General features: G+C 41.8%; 2 protein-coding genes across 7 annotated transcripts in view; one reads left to right on the plus strand and one right to left on the minus strand.

The window, feature by feature from the left end:
- The window catches only part of NUDT22 (nudix hydrolase 22), a 46,611-nt gene extending 46,204 nt beyond the window's left edge, over positions 1–407 (minus strand). For all 3 annotated transcript variants that reach the window (XM_063438761.1, XM_063438759.1, XM_063438758.1), the window contains exon 1: positions 226–407. The gene's annotated coding sequence lies outside the window, so the exon portion shown is untranslated. The remainder of the gene's footprint in view (positions 1–225) is intronic.
- Positions 408–469: 62 nt separating this feature from the next.
- The window catches only part of DNAJC4 (DnaJ heat shock protein family (Hsp40) member C4), a 29,921-nt gene continuing 8,798 nt past the window's right edge, over positions 470–21,592 (plus strand). The window contains exons 1-6 of one of the 4 annotated variants that reach the window (XM_063438763.1): positions 513–549; positions 1,284–1,411; positions 7,360–7,458; positions 7,682–7,775; positions 12,476–12,666; positions 13,105–13,257. In XM_063438763.1, coding sequence (XP_063294833.1) covers positions 7,376–7,458; positions 7,682–7,775; positions 12,476–12,666; positions 13,105–13,257 — 521 coding nt within the window. In that variant the 5' untranslated portion in view covers positions 513–549; positions 1,284–1,411; positions 7,360–7,375. Of the gene's footprint in view, positions 550–1,283; positions 1,412–1,439; positions 1,532–7,359; positions 7,459–7,681; positions 7,776–12,475; positions 12,667–13,104; positions 13,258–21,592 lie in introns of those variants that run through there. The other 3 variants (XM_063438764.1, XM_063438766.1, XM_063438765.1) reach the window with 3 other exon arrangements.

Here is a 21,592-nt window from a genome sequence, read left to right on the forward strand (position 1 = left end):
TGCACATACATATTTCCTCCAATATCTAGTATATACATAATTCTATAATTATGAAATTATACTAAACGAGCATTATAACATTCACATACATTATGATTAGTGTGTGGGTTCTGAATAATCACTATAATCACTTCCTGTGGACACAGTTTCTGTATTTATATACAGAATATATTATATAATATATCTTATCCCCCACCCAAGCAGTATTTTCCATATAATACTCACCAGTGCTGGACCCCAGCCTTGTAATCCTTACAGACCATGTAATAACCCAGGGCCTTTGTTGCAGCCAGTTTACTGAATGACAGTCCCATCACTGAGTGTGTATGGAGAGCTATTCCATTGCTGTCCTCTGGGGGGCAGTGTGAGGCCCATACATTAACCTATAGCGATACATACACCATACAGTGCGCAGTTACATATAGCCCATACTGTATGGCCGCGCCCACTCTGCACCTATTGGCTGCCAGGACCGGCCACATCACTGGGCATTACACAACGGGCACGGAACGCGCATGCGCAGCGATCCCAAGGTGACAGAGGCAGACAGTAAGTAGGATTAACCCCCTCTTCCCCCCCCCAACCCCAACTGCCTGATGGTTCATTCCTAAATACAAGCAGTGGGTGTTCCTATCTAGCAGACTCATGGGAGGGTGATGGGCAAAGCATTGGCACAAGCATGGTGTGGAATAAGTTTTACCACTGGCAAGCTGCAGTGAGAGTTCTCCCAATAGGATGGAGCAGATACAATGTAACAAGGCATGAATTGGGGGACACTGACACAGTGCTTCCGGGTTTGTGAGAACCAATCAGAGAGCAGTTTCTATTGCAACTTACATCTGGAAGGAAGTGTTTAGGCAGTTATTGGTCCAATCAGAATACAAACTGCTCTATAATGTATTTACTATGGTAGAATTATTGCCATTACCAGGATATCCACAGGAATGATTTGGGTATTCAGGCAGGAGTATCAGCGGAGGAATATTTTGTGCTGATAATATTGTGAATTGAATGCCAAATTCTGCTGTTTGTAGACTGCCCTGTCAGTAACTGTTACTTTGGAGTTTATGCAAATCAATGGAAAAACCAATATCAGCAAGCTCTCACCAACAATTATTGTGGGGGTAGGACAGAAAAACTAAAATTATACAGGAACAAAATATAGCCCAGTTTTCCTCACTTAGCAGTCCTTTATAAAGTGCCTGAAAGGCACAGCAGTAAGGAGCATTTTAACTGTATCCAGTAAACACCAGATATAAATCAAAATGTTGCTGTACTTCTAGGCACCGTATGCACAGTCTAATTTTACCATAGAAGAAGTGGACTATATTTACTCACTCTGGAGGTAGTGGCTCGAATAGCTGACAGAATAGCAGACGCAGCTATAGAGGGCTCCGCAGCCACTAGCAAGGTTAGAGCTACATTTTTGGCCCTACCTGCGACTTCTGCTGTATTCTCGTGCCAGTGGAGTTAGGAGTCCATCGGGGATCTAATCCTGTTGTCGGACACCTGCCTGTTCCGGACCAATGAGGTACTTCAGCCGCCAAGTGTTGAGGCCTGAGTGGCCTGTTTGGTGGGGGAAGCGAAAAAACTCCCGCCTCATACGTTAACTGGTTTGGAGGCTATTTTTGTGTCCCTATTCCCGTCCTTTGGACTAGTGGGAGTTATCCCTGTCCCCTCTGCCGAGGATGTCCTGCTAGTCCTAGTGATACAGCTGTCTAAGAATCCTCTACATCTAGTCAACACAGGTCACTGAAGATATCCGCCAACTGCCAAACAGCCGAGCAAGAGAGGAGTGTCAGCCCTCAGGGAACTTTTACAGACAGTCCAGAGGAATTTGATTTGATTTGTGCCCAATTTAGTGCGAAGCTTGCACAGAAGGTATCCATTGAGGTTTCAAACGCAGACCCCCATTACTCCTGTTTGGATTCTAACCTCCAGCAGCCGCAAGTACTGCAAGATAAGAGCCAGTTCAGCGATCCTTAAACAGCAACAATATCTTTCTTGCATAATGCTCACCTTAGAAGACCCTGTTGGCAAGATGTGGCAAAAAGATTTATTGAAGGGGGACTTACCTGGGCCTGATGAACGGTCCGCTTCCTTGACATTAGATGCAAGCTCTGGACCGGCTCTGGGTCTATGATGGCAGTTGTTGGCTTCATATTCCCTATGTTGGTGTTTCCAGAATGGGTGTTGGCTTGAAATTGCAGGCCACCTCAACCAAGTGATTCATTTTATTTCAAATCTCAAAGAGTACATTAGTGGAGGTTTCTAATACATTTTCGATCTATATGCTATAATCGATTTCCTTAATCGTAAAAGAACACTATAGGGTCAGGAAAACGCTAGAGTGTGTCATGCCTTAATTATATTATCCCCTTACTTCCTGGTTCCACGGAGCTTAGCCACACCTCTTCATGACCCGGTCTCCCTATTTAATCTGACCGCACCAGCTGATCGACGCTGGATTAATGAACTACGTTCCGTACTCACGAACCGGCTGCAACATCGTTGTGAAAGCCTGCTGTTACCGGACCGGACTGGAAGACTTCAAGTTCCCTTCACCTTTCCTCATCCACGGCTAAAGCTGAACTCTATCCATGCAGGATAATCCGCCTCTGAGGAAATCTCGGGAACCAGTGTTCTATGTGCCGGAAGCTAAGTAAAACTTCTCTGATAAGCGTTGCATCTAAAGCTGTTATTTCCTGTCTCCAAAGTCCTTCGTTAAAGCCAACCGTTACAGCTAACTTCAACTCATACTTGTCTCAGTTAGCTGCATCTATCTTTCTTCAGTTAAAGTCTATGGAACAGCTATTGTAACTTCTTATCATCTAATTAATTAATACTACTAAAGGACTCTTGCTGCTTCAGTTACCGTTTACTCCTTAAAGCTACAGTGCATATAATTGTGGACTTCAGTTATCGTTTACTCCTTAAAGCTACAGTGCATATAATTGTGGACTTCAGTTATCGTTTATTACTTAATGCTACAGTACCTGTATATTGGAATTAAAGTCAATACCAATTACTTTCTAATAAATATTCGAACTATAAGAAATCTGCAGTTGTGTTCCTTCATAACAAATGTTTAAACGTGACAGAGTGTTAAAACCACCATCTAGCCCCTCCCGGCCCTCCTTGCTTCCCTAAATAGTGTAAAATCTTACTTGTAGTCAAGTCTGCAGCTGCTGCCTCTGGCCTGCCTGCATGCCTGACATCATCAGAAGTGATTTTGTGAGACACTCACAATCAGGGCCGGATTAAGAGCCCAGTGGGCCTGGTGCTGACAATTATGATGGGCCTAGTTACAGAATCTTATCGACCAAAAACACTAAAATGGTCATACATCCCAAGCGTCATGTATCTGATGGAGATGGTGTTGGAGGGAAACTCATAGGATGCAGCTATAAGAAAACACATACTCTATGCTAATCTCTCTCTAATTTATGCTTTCGTCTTTCAAGTAAATCCATACCCCCTAACAGCAGTGTCCAGTGAAGCAGGAAGTCAATGGGCGGGATAAAAGGGTGGGCCACTGGTGCGAATCACGTCACCAGACCTGCCAAAAGGGGAGAACATGCCCAAAAAGGGGGCATGTCTGTCCAAAGAATTTGAAGGACAGCCTGGCATGAATGCATGTCAGGCTGCCCGCCAATCCTGCAGGCTGGCCAACTAAGGGCATACTATGCAGGCAGCATTCGGAGCTTGACATAAATGCGTCTAATGATGCGCTCACTCCATGCTTTCTAAGGACTGTCCCCTAGCACTCGCTGGTCCACTTGTCTCCTTATCTTCTTACTAGCAGGCAGAAGTTCCTGGTATACAGTCTGAGACAGAGAAAAGGTGTATGTAGTGAGTGTAGAAGAAAGGAGGGGACATACCACAGTGTTAGAGAGACCAACAGCATTACCTAAACTAATTTTATTGTCAGCCAGTCCACACAGGTTTTGTTCCCATACATCCCTCTTAAGCTTCCAAACTTAAAGGGACACTATAGTCACCAGAACAACTACAGCTTATTGTATTTGTTCTGGTAAGTAAAATCATTCCATTCAGGCCTTTTGCAGTAAACACTGTCTTTTCAGAGAAAATAACTCCACTGGCCACTCCTTAGATGGCTGCTATAGGTGCTTCCTTGGGCAGTACTGCCTAGTGTGCAGCACTGCCATTCAGTGTTTCCACCCTCTGCATGCAGACACTGAACTTTCCTCATAGAGATGCATTGATTCAATTTATCTTTATGAGGAGATGCTGATTGGCCAGGGCTATGTTGGACTTGTGCTGGCTCTGCCCCTGATCTGCCTAGTTAACAGTCTCAGCCAATCCTATGGGCAAGTATTGTAACTTGCTCAGACCACCACTTCTGATGATGTCAGCAGACAGTCAGTTCAGAGGCAGAGCCAGCAGCTGCAGACTTGAATACAAGTTATATTTTACTATACTTAGGGAGGCAAGAAGGGGCCAGGGTGGTGGTTTTAACATAATAGGGTCAGAAATACATGATTGTGTTCCTGACCCTGTAGTGCTCCTTTAAGCAAGAGTATGTGAAGAGGGAAAAAATTTTCTTGGGAAAAAATACCAGCCGTAATCATTTGTATAATCACAAGGAGTGACATCAGAGAAAATTCTGTAAAATCACCAACAAACTACTCACAGTTTGATTCTGCTATATAGATGGATTGCTCCCAATGTCTCCCAGTGTCTCAGTCTCGCAAGTCACCCAGTGTCTCAGTGTCCCTATGTATCACAGTGTCAGTGTCCCCATGTCGCCCAGTCCCCTAGTCTCCCAGTGTCCCAATGTCTCAGTGTGTCCCCATGTCACTAGGATACTGGGGACACAGTGAGACCCGGGGACACAGAGACATGGGGACACTGAGAGACCCGGGAACACACAGACATGGGGACACTGGGAGACATGGGGACACTGAGACATTTAGGGAAACTGGGAGAAATGGGGACACTGAGACACTAGGTACACAGACACTGAGACATGGGGACACTGAAACATTTGGGGACACTAAGACACTAGGGACACAGAGACATGGGAACACAAGACACTGGGAGACTAGGGGACACTGGGAGACTAGGGGACACTGGCTGGGAGACAGACACTTGGGGACACTGGGAGACATGGGGACAGTTGTGGACATAGACATGGGGACATATAGGGACACATGGGGACACTAGGCACACTGAGAGACATGGGACACAGACACTGGGAGACTTGGGGACACTGGCTGGGGGACATGGGGACACTGGGAGAAATGGGGACATAGTGTCTCCCAATATCCCTATGTCTCACAGCGTCCCCATGTGTCTCAGCATCCCCATGTGTCCCAGCGTCCCAGTGTCCCCTAGTGTCCCAGCGTCCCCTAGTGTCCCAGCGTCCCCTAGTGTCCCAGCGTCCCCTAGTGTCCCAGCGTCCCCTAGTGTCCCAGTGTCCCCTAGTGTCCCAGTGTCCCCTAGTGTCCCAGTGCCCCCTAGTGTCTCAGTGTCCCCATGTTTTCCAGTGTCCCCAAGTGCCTGTGTTCCCAGGTCTCCCAGTGTCTGTGTCCCCATATGTCCTAGTGTCTCAGTGTCCCCTAGTGTCTGAGTGTCCCCATATGTCCCTTAGTGTCCCCTAGTGTCTCAGTGTCCCCTAGTGTCTCAGTGTCCCCATGTGTCCCTACTATCTTTCCCCCCATCCCTGACTTACTGTAGAGCTGTTGTCTGGACTCTGTGCTGTGTTGCTGCTCCCCCACGGATCAGTGAGTAGTAGAGAGAGGCAGGGATATGCTGTAACTTCCTATACCTGCCTCTCTCCACACACAGTGACCCCTACTGGCCGGTGCTGGTATTGCAGAGTAATCTCCATTTATTCTGAGAAAAATACCTGCATTTGTATTGCTGGTATTACTGCAATACCGGCACAGCCAGGAAGCCTCAAATACCAGCTGTGCCAGTAAAATACCAGTCAGATGGCAAACCTAAGAGTAGTGTGTAAAAAAAAAAATGGGCCTATTCCATGGGCCTGGGCCTGGAGCTGCAGCTCCGTCAGCCCCTATGTTAATCCGGCCCTGCTCACAATGCTTTCCCATAGGAATGGCTAAGATTGTCAAGAAGTCAGATCAGGACAGAGCCAGCACAAGTCAAACACAGCCCGGGCCAATCAACATCTCCTCATAGAGATCCATTGAATTAATCCATCTCTATGAGGAAAGTTCAGTGTCTGCATGTAGAGTGTGGAGACTCTGAATGGCAGTGCTGTACACTGTGCAGCACTGCCCCAGGAAGCACCTCTTGTAGCCATCTGAGGAATGGCCAGTGGAGTTATCAGTAGGCTGTACTGTGAATACTGCATTGTCTCTGAAAAGACAGTGTTTACAGCAAAAAAGGCTGAGGAGAATGATTATACTCACCAGAACAAATACAATACGCTGTAGTTGTTCTGGTGACTATAGTGTCCCTTTGGCATGTAAAAATGTGCAGTTTATTTTATATGGCTGTTATGATAGATAATTTCCTATTGCTTTTGTTTGACTACCTGTTTTATATATGTGAATGTGACAATACACAACAAAATTAAAGATTAAAAATAAAGTCAGGTATCAGTTGTAATTGTGAAACCAATTCTATGCAAACAAATCTTTATTAAACCTATCATACACACAAACACACTAACATAATCCACAGTGTTCTACAATAAACAATTACCTGCAAAAACTCAAATTAGACATATGGGAATTGAAGTCGCATAGAGGCCGCTTTATCGCCAAATCATATGTGCTTTTCACTGTATATTCTCTGCCTTTAAAAAGCTGTAAACGTGCTATATTCTCTTTAACTCAAAAACCCTCTTTCTTCATGATGTACGTAGCATATTATATGATAAGCTGTATCATGTGGCTTGAGCAATAAAGAAAGAATAAAACTATTTAAAAAAGACAATACAGAGCAGGGGTAGGCATCCTTCAGCACTCCAGCTGTTCTGAACTACATCTCTCATAATGATCTTACAGCTATAATGATGGCAAAGCATGAAGGGAGATGTAGTCCACAACATCTGGAGTGCCAAAAGATGCTTGACCCCGATATAGATGATTAATCAAACCATGGAGTCTTGCTGTGCAAAGAAATAGGTTCTTAACGAGTGCATACACACAGTTACCTTTGAAATACAGATGTGTGGTTTCAGTCAACCAACTACATTTAGCACGTGATGTTTTTAACGTTCTTCTGGAATTTTGGGAGTCTACAGTCCTAAACACACCAGCCTGCAAGAATTTTAGGAATCTGCAGTCCCAAACACACAAGCTGTATTCTAAAACAGTAGTGCATTATGGGGACCAACAAACATTCATGCATTCTTTCTGTCCACAGTGATAAATGAGCCACCATGATGCTGTGCCGGTGCCTAATCAAGAGACAAGTATTGCTGGGCACCACATGGACTCAGTGCTGTGCCAGAGCGTACAGCCGGTGAGGAAACACTACTGGTGTCACTTTTATTTCACCAATATTTCACTATGTGACTTTTTGAAGAGTTGTTAGCAGATATTTTACTCTTTACCATACTCTTCTGAACTGATGAAATACAATATATATAAATATATGTTTCAAATAAATGTTACTTTCTAAACATAAAGAACACTGCAATGGATTAGTTAAGTATATATTATATGACATGTTTCTATTATTCCAGTCCAGATTTGCAAGATCATTACCAAATATTGGGTGTGGAAAAAAAGGCAACAGACAAAGAGATTAAGAATGCTTTCTTCATACAGTCAAAAAAGGTAGGTTTCATTAACAAACTCTCCAACTTACATCCTTCTCCATCTGATTGTATCTATTAAAAATAACTTAAAATGCTGCATTTTAAGAGGGATAGTTCCTCATTGTATCATGTAGATGTGGGCATTCATATTCGGACTAATGTATTTTCGGATAAAAATTTGCATTTTTGTCCATTTGTGCCTTGCAGGTTAAGGTTCAATATTTAAAATACAAATACAGAGTCAAAGCGTGTTACCCAAATAGATACCAAATCACTCAAAAAACACCCGTGTGGTAACCTCTCTATCCACACAGAAAATCACATGAAATCATATACATACAATGGGTGGAATGGTTCGGTTCAGGGTAAAAGATGATGGTATGGAGGCAAATGGAATAACTGTGGAGATAAAATGGTGTACAAGCACCTAGTGCAATATCATACAGTATAATAGTATATCAACGTTAAATGTATGATTCAGTACTCACAAGGAGGGAGCCAATTGGTAATGGCTCAATCAGAACGCCTGTGGGATAATTTGAGGGGATCCCACTCCCTTCCAAGATGCAGGTAGTACTTCACAGGTCCCAAAAGAAATGTCCACACCAATAAAATATTGGGGACTTATCATTAAAAGGATTTTAATCCAAAAATACTTTATTTTCAAATATTTAAAATAGGATCAACTTTTCAGTCCACCCATGGGACATTCCTCAGTATCAAAAAAAGACTTGTTTTTTCACCCTGAGGATTCCAATGGGTGGACTGAAGCATTGATCCTATTTTAAATATTTGAAAAGAAAGCATTTTTGGATTTTATAAAGACCGTGAGTGCAGCCTTATCTTTGGAATTGTATTTATGTGAGTCCAGGCTTTGGCACCCGGCACTGCAGTAATATAGCTTGAGTGCAAGGATTTTCCTGTCCATATATATATATATATATATATATATATATATATATATATACCAAGAAAGTTGTGGTGGGGAAAAAAGTGTGGATGAAAACCTCTTCCACCTGAAGTAAGTGGATAGTTAATACATTGCTAAACACAAATACACACACCAGTCAAGCCATTAGACTTGCTTTTCCCAGAGAAATCTCACTTTAATAGTGCTCTCGCTACTGCAAGGGATTCTGGGTAGGCGTATGCAAATGAGCTCAACAAAGAACCACATTTTTGCCTTTGTTGAGCAATGTATTAAAGGACCACTCTAGGCACCCAGACCACTTCAGCTTAATGAAGTGGTCTGGGTGCCAGGTCCTTCTAGGGTTAACCCATTTTTTCATAAACATAGCAGTTTCAGAGAAACTGCTATGTTTGTGAATGGGTTAAGCCTTCCCCTATTTCCTCTAGTGGCTGTCTCACTGACAGCCGCTAGAGGCGCTTGCGTGATTCTCACTGTGATTTTCACAGTGAGAGCACGCAAGCGTCCATAGGAAAGCATTATGAATGCTTTCCTATGTGACCGGCTGAATGCGCGTGCAGCTCGTGACGCGCGTGCGCATTCAGCCGACGGGGAGGAGAAGAGGAGGATCGGAGGAGGAGAGCTCTCCGCCCACCGCTGGAAAAAGGTACGTTTTAACCCTTTTCCCCTTTCCAGAGCCGGGCGGGAGGGGGTCCCTGAGGGTGGGGGCACCCTCAGGGCACTCTAGTGCCAGGAAAACGAGTATGTTTTCCTGGCACTAGAGTGGTCCTTTAAGTATATATATATATATATATATATATATATATATATTAGGGTGACTTTGATGCCCCATGATGCTTTGGTTGTGTGCAGGCACTCGTGGGAACCTACACAGAAATGCCACAAGAGCGCCTGTCTACTCAGGTGTTCTTCAGTAGTGTTGTTTGTGTGCATGCAAACTGCACTGTTGAGGTTAAACTAGTTTAAATGCAATTAAACTCATTTAAAACAGACTATTGGGGCATGAGGGGTACTTGGTTTCAGTACATACTCTTCCCTGAAGGTGAAGCAACTCTACCACCCAAGGGAATCGGCTAACCCAACCTGGGGGACTGATACAAGAGCCGAACCTTCACATGATGATGAGGGACGACAACCTCCCAACCCTGAGTGCTCTACAGCCAGTTTAATGTTAATTGTTATCGGTCATTAATATGTAGTTACTACATGGTAGTCACAGGCTCTACTATTGATTATCATTATCTCACTCCAGTGTTATGCAGGGAGTTCCTTAATGCCTCTCTGCCGACATGTAACTAAGCTACTACTCTCTCTTGATTTCCTCCTGAGAGGCTGTATATGCCTATAAACTCCGTATTCATTCCCAACTGGACAGATATGCCTAGACAACCCAAGCAAGTACACTATTATGTTCTTCTCACTTCATGTCTGGCTAATCCCTTTAGTTTCCTAACCACTAACAATCTGGTGTATCACAGCCCGAGATGTATTTGCATTGCATGATGTTACCTTATACAGGGAGTGCAGAATTATTAGGCAAGTTGTCTTTTTGAGGATTCATTTTATTATTGAACAACAACCATGTTCTCAATGAACCCAAAAAACTCATTAATATCAAAGCTGAATATTTTTGGAAGTAGTTTTTAGTTTGTTTTTAGTTATAGCTATTTTAGGGGGATATCTGTGTGTGCAGGTGACTATTACTGTGCATAATTATTAGGCAACTTAACAAAAAACAAATATATACCCATTTCAATTATTTATTTTTACCAGTGAAACCAATATAACATCTCAACATTCACAAATATACATTTCTGACATTCAAAAACATAACAAAAACAAATCAGTGACCAATATAGCCACCTTTCTTTGCAAGGACACTCAAAGCCTGCCATCCATGGATTCTGTCAGTGTTTTGATCTGTTCACCATCAACATTGCGTGCAGCAGCAACCACAGCCTCCCATACACTGTTCAGAGAGGTGTACTGTTTTCCCTCCTTGTAAATCTCACATTTGATGATGGACCACAGGTTCTCAATGGGGTTCAGATCAGGTGAACAAGGAGGCCATGTCATTAGATTTTCTTCTTTTATACCCTTTCTTGCCAGCCACGCTGTGGAGTACTTGGACGCGTGTGATGGAGCATTGTCCTGCATGAAAATCATGTTTTTCTTGAAGGATGCAGACTTCTTCCTGTACCACTGCTTGAAGAAGGTGTCTTCCAGAAACTGGCAGTAGGACTGGGAGTTGAGCTTGACTCCATCCTCAACCCGAAAAGGCCCCACAAGCTCATCTTTGATGATACCAGCCCAAACCAGTACTCCACCTCCACCTTGCTGGCGTCTGAGTCGGACTGGAGCTCTCTGCCCTTTACCAATCCAGCCACGGGCCCATCCATCTGGCCCATCAAGACTCACTCTCATTTCATCAGTCCATAAAACCTTAGAAAAATCATTCTTGAGATATTTCTTGGCCCAGTCTTGACGTTTCAGCTTGTGTGTCTTGTTCAGTGGTGGTCGTCTTTCAGCCTTTCTTACCTTGGCCATGTCTCTGGGTATTGCACACCTTGTGCTTTTGGGCACTCCAGTGATGTTGCAGCTCTGAAATATGGCCAAACTGGTGGCAAGTGGCATCTTGGCAGCTGCACGCTTGACTTTTCTCAGTTCATGGGCAGTTATTTTGCTCCTTGGTTTCTCCACACGCTTCTTGCGACCCTGTTGACTATTTTGAATGAAACGCTTGATTGTTCGATGATCACGCTTCAGAAGCTTTGCAATTTTAAGAGTGCTGCATCCCTCTGCAAGATATCTCACTATTTTTTACTTTTCTGAGCCTGTCAAGTCCTTCTTTTGACCCATTTTGCCAAAGGAAAGGAAGTTGCCTAATAATTATGCACACCTGATATAGGGTGTTGATGTCATTAGACCACACCCCTTCTCATTACAGAGATGCACATCACCTAATATGCTTAATTGGTAGTAGGCTTTCGAGCCTATACAGCTTGGAGTAAGACAACATGCATAAAGAGGATGATGTGGTCAAAATACTCATTTGCCTAATAATTCTGCACTCCCTGTATAAAATTGAGCTAGGGCTTTGTCTGCCATGCAATTATATCGCTATGTTTATTTTCTGGGCTGAACGATGCTGTTGTGGCATAGTTAGCCTAGATGTTATCTTGAGCACAACAAAAATAAAGAATTACCAAAAAAAAGTGAGAGTTTTAAAATGTTAAAGCTGTACTGTGCACTGAAATTTCACTGAAATTCCAACCCAGTCAAGAGCTATACAGAGACAAAGTAGGCACTACAGTGTCTCTGTATTTCTCCTCCAACTGACTTCCTTACCCTCAGGGCAGAGTCTAAGTATCAATCCCAGAGAATTGGCTTTGTCTATAGAGGATTGTCTGTCTATGGAGGTATGGAGGACCCTCCTTAGACATCAATGCTGTACTCTCGTGAGAGTGTTTATAAGACTAAAATGTTCACAACTATGCTTTTTTATTGTGTCCAATTTTCCAGGCTGAAATGTGATGGGCTACGTGATCCACAAGGAATGGGGTTTCATAGGAGAGTACCATGAGCTGTTATGACACACACTTGCAGTTATCTCAACGTTTTCCAACTGACATATCTAAAGTAAAGCCTTTCGCTTTAAACTCACTATATAATGCACCATTACTCAGCTATAACCTACATTTATTTATCCATTTTACATAGAAAATGTCATATCTGCTGCTCCATTTCTTCCTTTAAGAGCCGTCTGACTCTCTGCTTCACGTTAATTACAGTTGCACCCAGATAGCGACCCTTCAAACCCTCTCCTGCACGCTGAATTTGTACGTCTGAACGAGGCATACAAAGTATTGAGCAGAGACAGCTCTCGCAGGCAGTATGACAAGTTTCTAGATGCCGTGAAGAGAGAACACTGGGTTCCTGGAAGAGACAGTTCTACCTTCCAAAACAGAGGCTCTTCTTACAGGTAGTAGTGCACCGCTCCAACTGACTTCGCATCCACCTTTTCTTCTGTCATGTGCTGTATTATGTCTTTTTAACCACCTTTTGTTTATTCCTCCGATTTCGCTTTTCCATTAACTTCTCAGTGTTTTTTTTTTATTTGTTTTTTTTTATCCCTCACTTATCTTTCTCTCCCATCTCAATATCCCGTGCTTTCTTAGCTTCCCTGTCTATTTCACTCTCTCTTATCTTTGCGATTTGTTGGTATTAGAAAATTCCTTCAGTCTCGATATACATCATAGGGGTAGTGGGAGGAATGTAATCTTGTCCGTAATGAAGTCGCAAACAAGTTATTAACTGTCATGTGGAAACAAACATTTGTCCCATGTCACTCATTCTACCCTGTCTGGTACCCTAAATGTATTTCTCTCTCTTTTATTGCACCCCCCACACTATAACTCAGGCCTGCTTCAGAGGACAATGCCTTCTACTGGTCTCAGTTTTCTCAAGGGACTGGAGCGTCTACTCACCAGAGGAAGAGAAGAAACAGCCGCTTGGTTTGGTTCTGTATACTACTAATGACCGGAAGCATGATTGCACACTATGTGGGCTTCAGGTAAATAAGAAATTCTTCTTTGTACTATTTGTTCTGCGTTTGTTGAAGGTGATCCTTAGTTTGTATTAGTTTAATAAATACAGATCTCTGGCAGTTGTGATTAGTATATCTGTGCTTGGAAAGCCTCCAGCACTAACCATTGACATTTTATTCACAACACGTTTTCACAAAATTAAATTACAGAACATTTATTAAATCAGAATGAATTTTTACTGATGCTCAATCATAGTTTTCCTCAATAACAGATAACAGCAAATTCAGTTAGAGGCAAATCATTGTGAAACACTTACTGGACAGATCAAAACTGTGAATTTATGCATAAAAACACGCTATATTCAAATTTAACAACTGAATATGTATGTGCATATTTCTGTTTGCATTGTGTTTGAATCTGTATAGTGAGTGTATGCAGCTGTGTAAAATGCATGCAGGGTTAAAGATAATGTTAGAAGTAGTTATGGTAAAGGGGGTTTAAGGTTTGAGAAGGGTTAATGTCAGAGTTAGATGACATAGGATGTTTAGTGTTAAGATAACTTAAAGCTTGAGTGAAGTTATAGTTATGATATAAGGGGTGTTTAGATTTATTGGGTTTAGGGTTAGAGTGGGGTTACATTTAGTATTGAAGTACATGGGGTGTTTAGTGTTTAAGAGGGGTTAAACCTGGGGTTAAAGTCTTTTTCAAGTTTAGGCTTTGAGTGGTTAAATTTGGGACGAAGGAATGTTTTGGTTTCGGTAAAGGATAAATTTAGGGCCAATGGGAAATGGGAGATTAGGTTGCAGGCATTGATATTAGAGCAGCAGAGCTCTAGATCTATACTATGGGCATCATTAAGTGCTGTCCCTGGTCCTCCTGGAAGCCATTTTCTGTTAGTGGGCAGGTCCTTAGGCCTTTAGGCACCCTGTGTGAAATATCTTCATGGTTACACCCGCTCAACCATGTATAGTGTGTGTATAGGAGTGTAGTGTTTGTATAGGGGGCTTTATTATACTAATATTTATTTAAAAAATTAAAAAAACAAATATTAATTTCCCCTTCCCTGTAGTCACCATGCAGGGAGTGGGCATGCTGATCTCTGGTGGTCCCGTGTGCTGGGAATCTGGTCTGCATCTCCGCATCCATGTGTGTGATATTTGTTATGGATGTATTGACTGTGTGATATTTGTTATGGATGTATTGAATGTGTGTGATATTTGTTATGGGTATATTGACTGTGTGATATTTGTTATGGGTATATTAACTGTGTGTGATATTTGTTATGGATGTATTGACTGTGTGTGATATTTGTTATGGATGTATTGACTGTGTGTGATATTTGTTATGGGTATATTGACTGTGTGATATTTGTTATGGATGAATTGACTGTGTGTGATATTTGTTATGGGTATATTGACTGTGTATGATATTTGTTATGGATGTATTGAATGTGTGTGATATTTGTTATGAGTATATTGACTGTGTGTGATATTTGTTATGGGTATATTGACCGTGTGTGATATTTGTTATGGGTATATTGACTGTGTGTGATATTTGTTATGGATGTTTTGACTGTGTGTGATATTTGTTATGGGTATATTGACTGTGTGTGATATTTGTTATGGATGTATTGACTGTGTGTGATATTTGTTATGGGTATATTGACTGTGTGTGATATTTGTTATGGGTATATTGACTGTGTGTGATATTTGTTATGAATGTTGTGACTGTGTGTGATATTTGTTTTGGGTATATTGACTGTGTGATATTTGTTATAGGTTTGTTAACTGTGTGAGATTTGTTATGGGTATATTGACTGTGTGTGATATTTGTTATGGATGTATTGACTGTGTGTGATATATGTAATGGGTATATTGACTGTGTGATATTTGTTATGGGTATATTGACTGTGTGATATTTGTTATGGGTATATTAACTGTGTGTGATATTTGTTATGGGTATATTGACTGTGTGTGATATTTGTTATGGATGTATTGACTGTGTGTGATATATGTAATGGGTATATTGACTGTGTGATATTTGTTATGGGTATATTGACTGTGATATTTGTTATGGGTATATTGACTGTGTGTGATATTTGTTATGGGTATATTGACTGTGTGTGATATTTGTTATGGATGTATTGACTGTGTGTGATATTTGTTATGGGTATATTGACTGTGTGATATTTGTTATGGGTATATTGACTGTGTGTGATATTTGTTATGGATGTATTGACTGTGTGTGATATTTGTTATGGGTATATTGACTGTGTGATATTTGTTATGGGTATATTGACTGTGTGATATTTGTTATGGTTATATTAACTGTGTGTGATGTTTGTTACGGGTATATTGGCTGTGTGTGATATTTGTTATGGGTATATTGACTGTGTGTGATATTTGTTATGGATGTATTGACTGTGTGTGATATTTGTTATGGGTATATTGACTGTGTGTGATATTTGTTATGGGTATATTGACTGTGTGTGATATTTGTTATGGGTATATTGACTGTGTGTGATATTTGTTATGGATGTATTGACTGTGTGTGATATTTGTTATGGGTATATTGACTGTGTGTGATATTTGTTATGGGTATATTGACTGTGTGATATTTGTTATGGGTATATTGACTGTGTGTGATATTTGTTATGGATGTATTGACTGTGTGTGTTATTTGTTATGGGTATATTGACTGTGTGATATTTGTTATGGGTATATTAACTGTGTGTGATATTTGTTATGGGTATATTGGCTGTGTGTGATATTTGTTATGGGTATGTTGACTGTGTGTGATATTTGTTATGGATGTATTGACTGTGTGTGATATTTGTTATGGGTATATTGACTGTGTGTGATATTTGTTATGGGTATATTGACTGTGTGTGATATTTGTTATGAGTATATTGGCTGTGTGTGATATTTGTTATGGGTATATTGACTGTGTGTGATATTTGTTATGGATGTATTGACTGTGTGTGATATTTGTTATGGGTATATTGACTGTGTGTGATATTTGTTATGGGTATATTGACTGTGTGTGATATTTGTTATGGATGTATTGACTGTGTGTGATATATGTAATGGGTATATTGACTGTGTGATATTTGTTATGGGTATATTGACTGTGTGTGATATTTGTTATGGGTATATTGACTGTGTGTGATATTTGTTATGGGTATATTGACCGTGTGTAATATTTAGATTTTATTCAGATTTTTTATTTTAATGCATGTAGGACAATATGTGAATGCAGGTGTATATTTGCGCTGTGCCACATACACAAAGTCACACACACCATTACAGGCAGGCAGTCTCACACACAATTACAGTCAGACTGTCAAATATACATTTACAGTCACACACACAGTTACAGGTAGTCACACATACATACACACGCAGTTACAGACAGTCACACAAACCACACAATTACCTTTTTCCATTATGGGCTGGAGGAGGAGGTCTGGAGGCAGTGCAGTCCCTGGCCTGTAGTAGTTGGGGAAGCAGGGATCCTTCCTGCTTCTCTTCATTGTGCAGCAGTAAGGGCAGCAGTTTCAGGACAGATTTAGCCACACCCCATCACATTTTAGCTCCACCTCCTGCTTGGCTCCGCCTCACCTCCCGCTTAGCTCTACCCCCTCTCGTGTACTTTGCCCTAAATTTAGAAACACTGCATTGCTGGGCACTGTGTGTGCGAGCCATGTCGGCCACGCGGTGCCCCTGCTGCCATGGTGCCTTGTGCGGCTGCACAGCTTGTACACCCTAAGATTGGCCCTGGTGGGCAGATGGGAAGTGATCCCTTCCACTTGCTGTCCAATCTCACACACAGACACTGGAGGAGCTGGGAGAGCACTGAGTTTGAAATCCTCTATAACTATTCTTACTATGGACTACATAGAAAACTTCCCAATGCTCCTGGTACGTATCTCTCCTCAACTTAAAGGAACACTCCAATGGAAAAAAAAAAAATCCCAATTTTTTTTTTTTTTTTTTATCAATCTACTAGATATAACCACACTTAAAGCATGAGTGCATTTAAAGTTATTCCAGTCTTTATGCAAACACTTTTTTTTTTTTTGCAGTGCATAAAAACAGTACATGTAGGCTCGAAGTGCCCCAAAAGCATTCTTCAAGCATTTCCCTCGCGTAACATGCGGGGCATGTGATTATCAGGCACAATTGTATAATATAATAAGCAGTTTTAACATTATAGCTTCAAATGTACGTTTACAATTATGCTATATACATGCTTGGTCAGAGCGTGGGTTAGGTTTGTATCACACATTTTATACAGATATACATTGTTAGTCTGGTAGACAGGCTGATGCTGTTGATCTCTATATCAGTATCATGAAGTGAGGGCAAACACTTTTTTATTTTTTTTTAACTGACAATGCCCTATTACTATTAGGTCCCTCGGTAAAAAAAGAAAAATGTTTAAACTTACCTTAACTCAGCGCTGAACAAATTTTCTGGTTCTGCTCTTCCATGCCCCATCCTGACATCACACAGCACTTGTACGCAGTCTGAGCTGGCGAAGCGTGGAGGGGGGATTTTAATATATTTTTTAAAACCTATATAAGTGATAGAGCGATCTGGAAGGGAGCACCCACAGGGTGGAAGGCTATCTCCCTGCAAGGTGGAAGATCTTTACATCAGTCGGCAGCGTGCGCTGCTAAAAAAAAAAGTAAAATATGCACAGAAAATGAAGCAGCCCAGAATTCTGAGCTAAGTCACATGTACCTGAGGTGCAACTCGTTCCCAGCTCACGATTAAAAATAATTCTGGGGGGGGCGGGGCCGGGCCGCCATGCGGAGCGGCCGCACAAAAGGGCAGCTCCTGCAATCTATTATAATATCAACTAAAAAACCCTGATTAAACACCCACCTGACGACTGGCAGCCGTGGCCCTTCGCAGGAAGGCACCCTGGTACCGAGGTGAGACTTGCCAAGGTGTTTTAGTCCCTTGGAGGGGAAATCCTTGTCGCCCAAGATGAGGGCTACCCGGGCGGTGAGTGGGGTAGACGGCCGCTGCCCCGCGATTCTGCCTACCAGGACCTAGCCAGACACGCGAGGCTAGGTGGAACTGACCCTGTTCCCCCCCCTCTGGACCGGTGGGGGTGATCCCGGTCCCCACCCTATGGCCCTGTGGTCGTGCAGACACCAGCGACCCAGGCTGCAGCGATATCAGCCCAGAGGCCGCACTAAAAATGGCGGAGATGACGTGCTACAACATGCCCTCAACATCAACTAACTGCCGATTCGGGCTGACAAGAAACATGTGCCCAGAAACACCCAGCCCTATGCCTCACGCACTTAACTTCAAAATCTGGGTTCCAGACACAGGCCAAACATGACTGACAAAGAACCAAGCTGACGCTTGCGGCACCGACAGGATCACCATGCCTGCCCGAGATCTCGGCTCCCAACATGAGATACCGCACCAACCTCCCAGCTTTGCCTGCAATACCTCCCTATTAGTGAGGAGACCATAACGCTTTAACCGGCAGCCTGCAGAGAAGGGACCGACCCAGAGGAACATCGAGAACGCTCAGAGCTGTGACCTGTCTGCGGGGGGCATCGGCTAAACCGCAAGTTGAACACTGCCACTTTGACACCTGCCTGGTACTCAACCAATGTCTCACACCGCACTTAACAGCTCTCAAGCGCCTGTCCTGTTTCGACCCTCCAAATAAGCAGGTCTAATGACATCTAGGGGCCATGCGGTGGTAAACTCTTGATTGACATGCTTCCCAATTGAAAAGCATTATGTGCAAATTACATGATAGTTTCACTGTTTGTACTAAATGATTTCACCATGATCAATCTCTTTATAAGTAGCTTAACAATGTGAACATCTAGGTTAGCATGACTATCACAACCAGCCTAGTAGCATGTTATTATATTTTTTTGTTTATCTACTGATGTTGACGTAAACCTGATAACACACTAATATTTAAGCTTATAATCACCTATTATTATTATTAATGTTGTTTAACTTGTTGAAGACACGATGTTAAGAAAGCTCATAAAAAAAAATGTGTGCTGTTCCCTCGCAGACCACGTAAATGCTCCTTTTTTTTCTGAAACGTACGCTTGTGAGAGCTGCTGTGGCTGTACAAGCAATGTTGTAAACCTTTATGCACACCAAAAATAAAGAATTAATAAAAAAAAAAAAATAATAATAATAATTCTGGATGTGCAGTGTTTCAAACTGACCACCTCAAATCACTGGTAGTTGGAATAACCCTTTTATTATGCATTTCTAAAATTGGGGGTATATCAAAAAAACAGTGTGCAAAAGCAGATCTCTTCTCTGCAGATATGCCTAGCCCTCTGATTCTAACCCAGCCCCAATATGCATTTCTGTGATATAGGGTTGGCTCTGAAATGTGTCTGTTGCCATCTTGGTTACTGGAAATATATCCGGTCCTGCAGTATTAGTCACTAGACATATTAGTATAGCATAATAATACTTGACACAACAGTCTCTATTCCAGTGCTAATTGTAATATCTCAATCATGCTCTATTAGTCATTGGTAAGAGATACTGACCCTGTAGGGGGTCACTGGAGACACTGGGCTCTGCATTGTTGCTGAGATTTCCAATTAATTGTTCCAATGTGGTTATTTTGGCCTGACATTTGTACCAACAGTTTACAATCGCCTGTATGGTCTGCATAGATCATTATCATATATCATCCCATAATGTATACTCTTAACCTCCCACCTCCTGTCCTTTCTTTGCCCCTGCTGCTTTTTTCATTTTAGTCCATATTTCAGGGTATTTCCCTTTCATTCTTCTCCTCACTTGTTGCTTCAGTAAATTCTACTCCCACTCCCCTTCACGTGCCACCTTCCTCTTCCATCTCTAGATCTATTCTTCCTGCACTAGGAATTCTACAAATCTGAAACACGTAACCTCCCACTATAGTTTTCCCTGCTGCTCTTCATTATTGATTCAATTAATCACTGTGACATCTCAATTAGATCATACCAGATCAGCTCATACATAGAACCCCAGTATGGTAACAACACCTTTACAGTTATTCACAAAACAGAGTTATTTACTAACGTGAGAAAGAATTGTCGGGAATTCAAAGTCATATTTTAGATCACGTTAGCTGAACGTCAGCTGTGTTTCCAATTCAGATATTTTGGCCTTAAATTTGAAATTGTCCAGATTTGGCAATTCAGGCACAGAATGGGCCAGAATTTGGTCAGGGTTTCAGCTAGACTAAACAACGCAGGACAACTGAAATCAAGAACCAAATGCTTCAAATATGGTCCCAGATTCTTCAAATATGGGCCCAGATTTAAAAAAAAAAAATCCAAACTATTTGCCTGTTGGTAGCACTAGCAGCCATTAAGCAAATAAGTATAATTCCTCAGTGGGGCAAATGTTAATTATGTGGTGGTTAAAATTAAATAAATAAAAAACATATGGGGGCCAATTAGACCCCCATTTTACTATAAGGAAGATTGAAAACCTCCTTATGCCTGCATATCCTAAATGTCTAAAACTAGCTTCTGTGCCATTGCTGCCCAGACGCTAGAAATGCCCCATCCCATATTATGTAAGCCATTACATCAGTTTGTATTTTTCAGCTTTTTTTGGCATTGTTTAATTATTTACAGCCCCCACCTGCCACCCATGAATAGAGGCATGGAGTATATTATGTCCACCCAGTATAAATTCAACATCCCCCACCTGTGGTCAAAATTAGGATGTCCCCCCTTGTTTTCTTTTCTTTAATTGATCCTACCCACAGGACTGTTAGAAGGCAAATAGTACTTAAAATTATCATCTGTTTGCGTAAAAGCAAATGAATGATAATTTGCGAATGCGCATCCTGCCGGATACATTCGGTCTGGAATTTTATTTAAAACAGTTCTTTGGGAATCTTCTAAAATCAATACTTTGTTTAGGGTTTGGTTCAGGAGCACTGATTTTAGTCTGCCTTCCAAATGTATCTGCATAATTGCAGCATATTCACTCGGGCAACCGAATTCCGACTGGATTTGGCTTTAGTAAATGTGAAAATTGCCATTGTGGTTGAAATTCAACAATTTTCACTGAATTATTCACTAAACTGAAAGTTAAAGGATCATTATAGGGTCAGGAACACAAACATGGATTCCTGACCCTATAGTGTTAAAACCACTATCTAGCCCCCTTGGCCCCCTTTGCCTCCCTAAATATAGTAAAATCTTACTTGTATTCAAGTCTGAAGCTGCTGCCTCTGCCTGTGAACTTCCTCTGACATCATCAGAAGTGGTGGCCTGATCCTATCACAATGCTTCCTTATAGGATTGGCTGAGACTGACAAAGAGGCAGATCAGGGGCAGAGTCAGCACAA

This window comes from Pelobates fuscus, chromosome 12 (genome assembly GCF_036172605.1).
Source record: "Pelobates fuscus isolate aPelFus1 chromosome 12, aPelFus1.pri, whole genome shotgun sequence".
Classification (NCBI taxonomy): domain Eukaryota; kingdom Metazoa; phylum Chordata; class Amphibia; order Anura; family Pelobatidae; genus Pelobates; species Pelobates fuscus.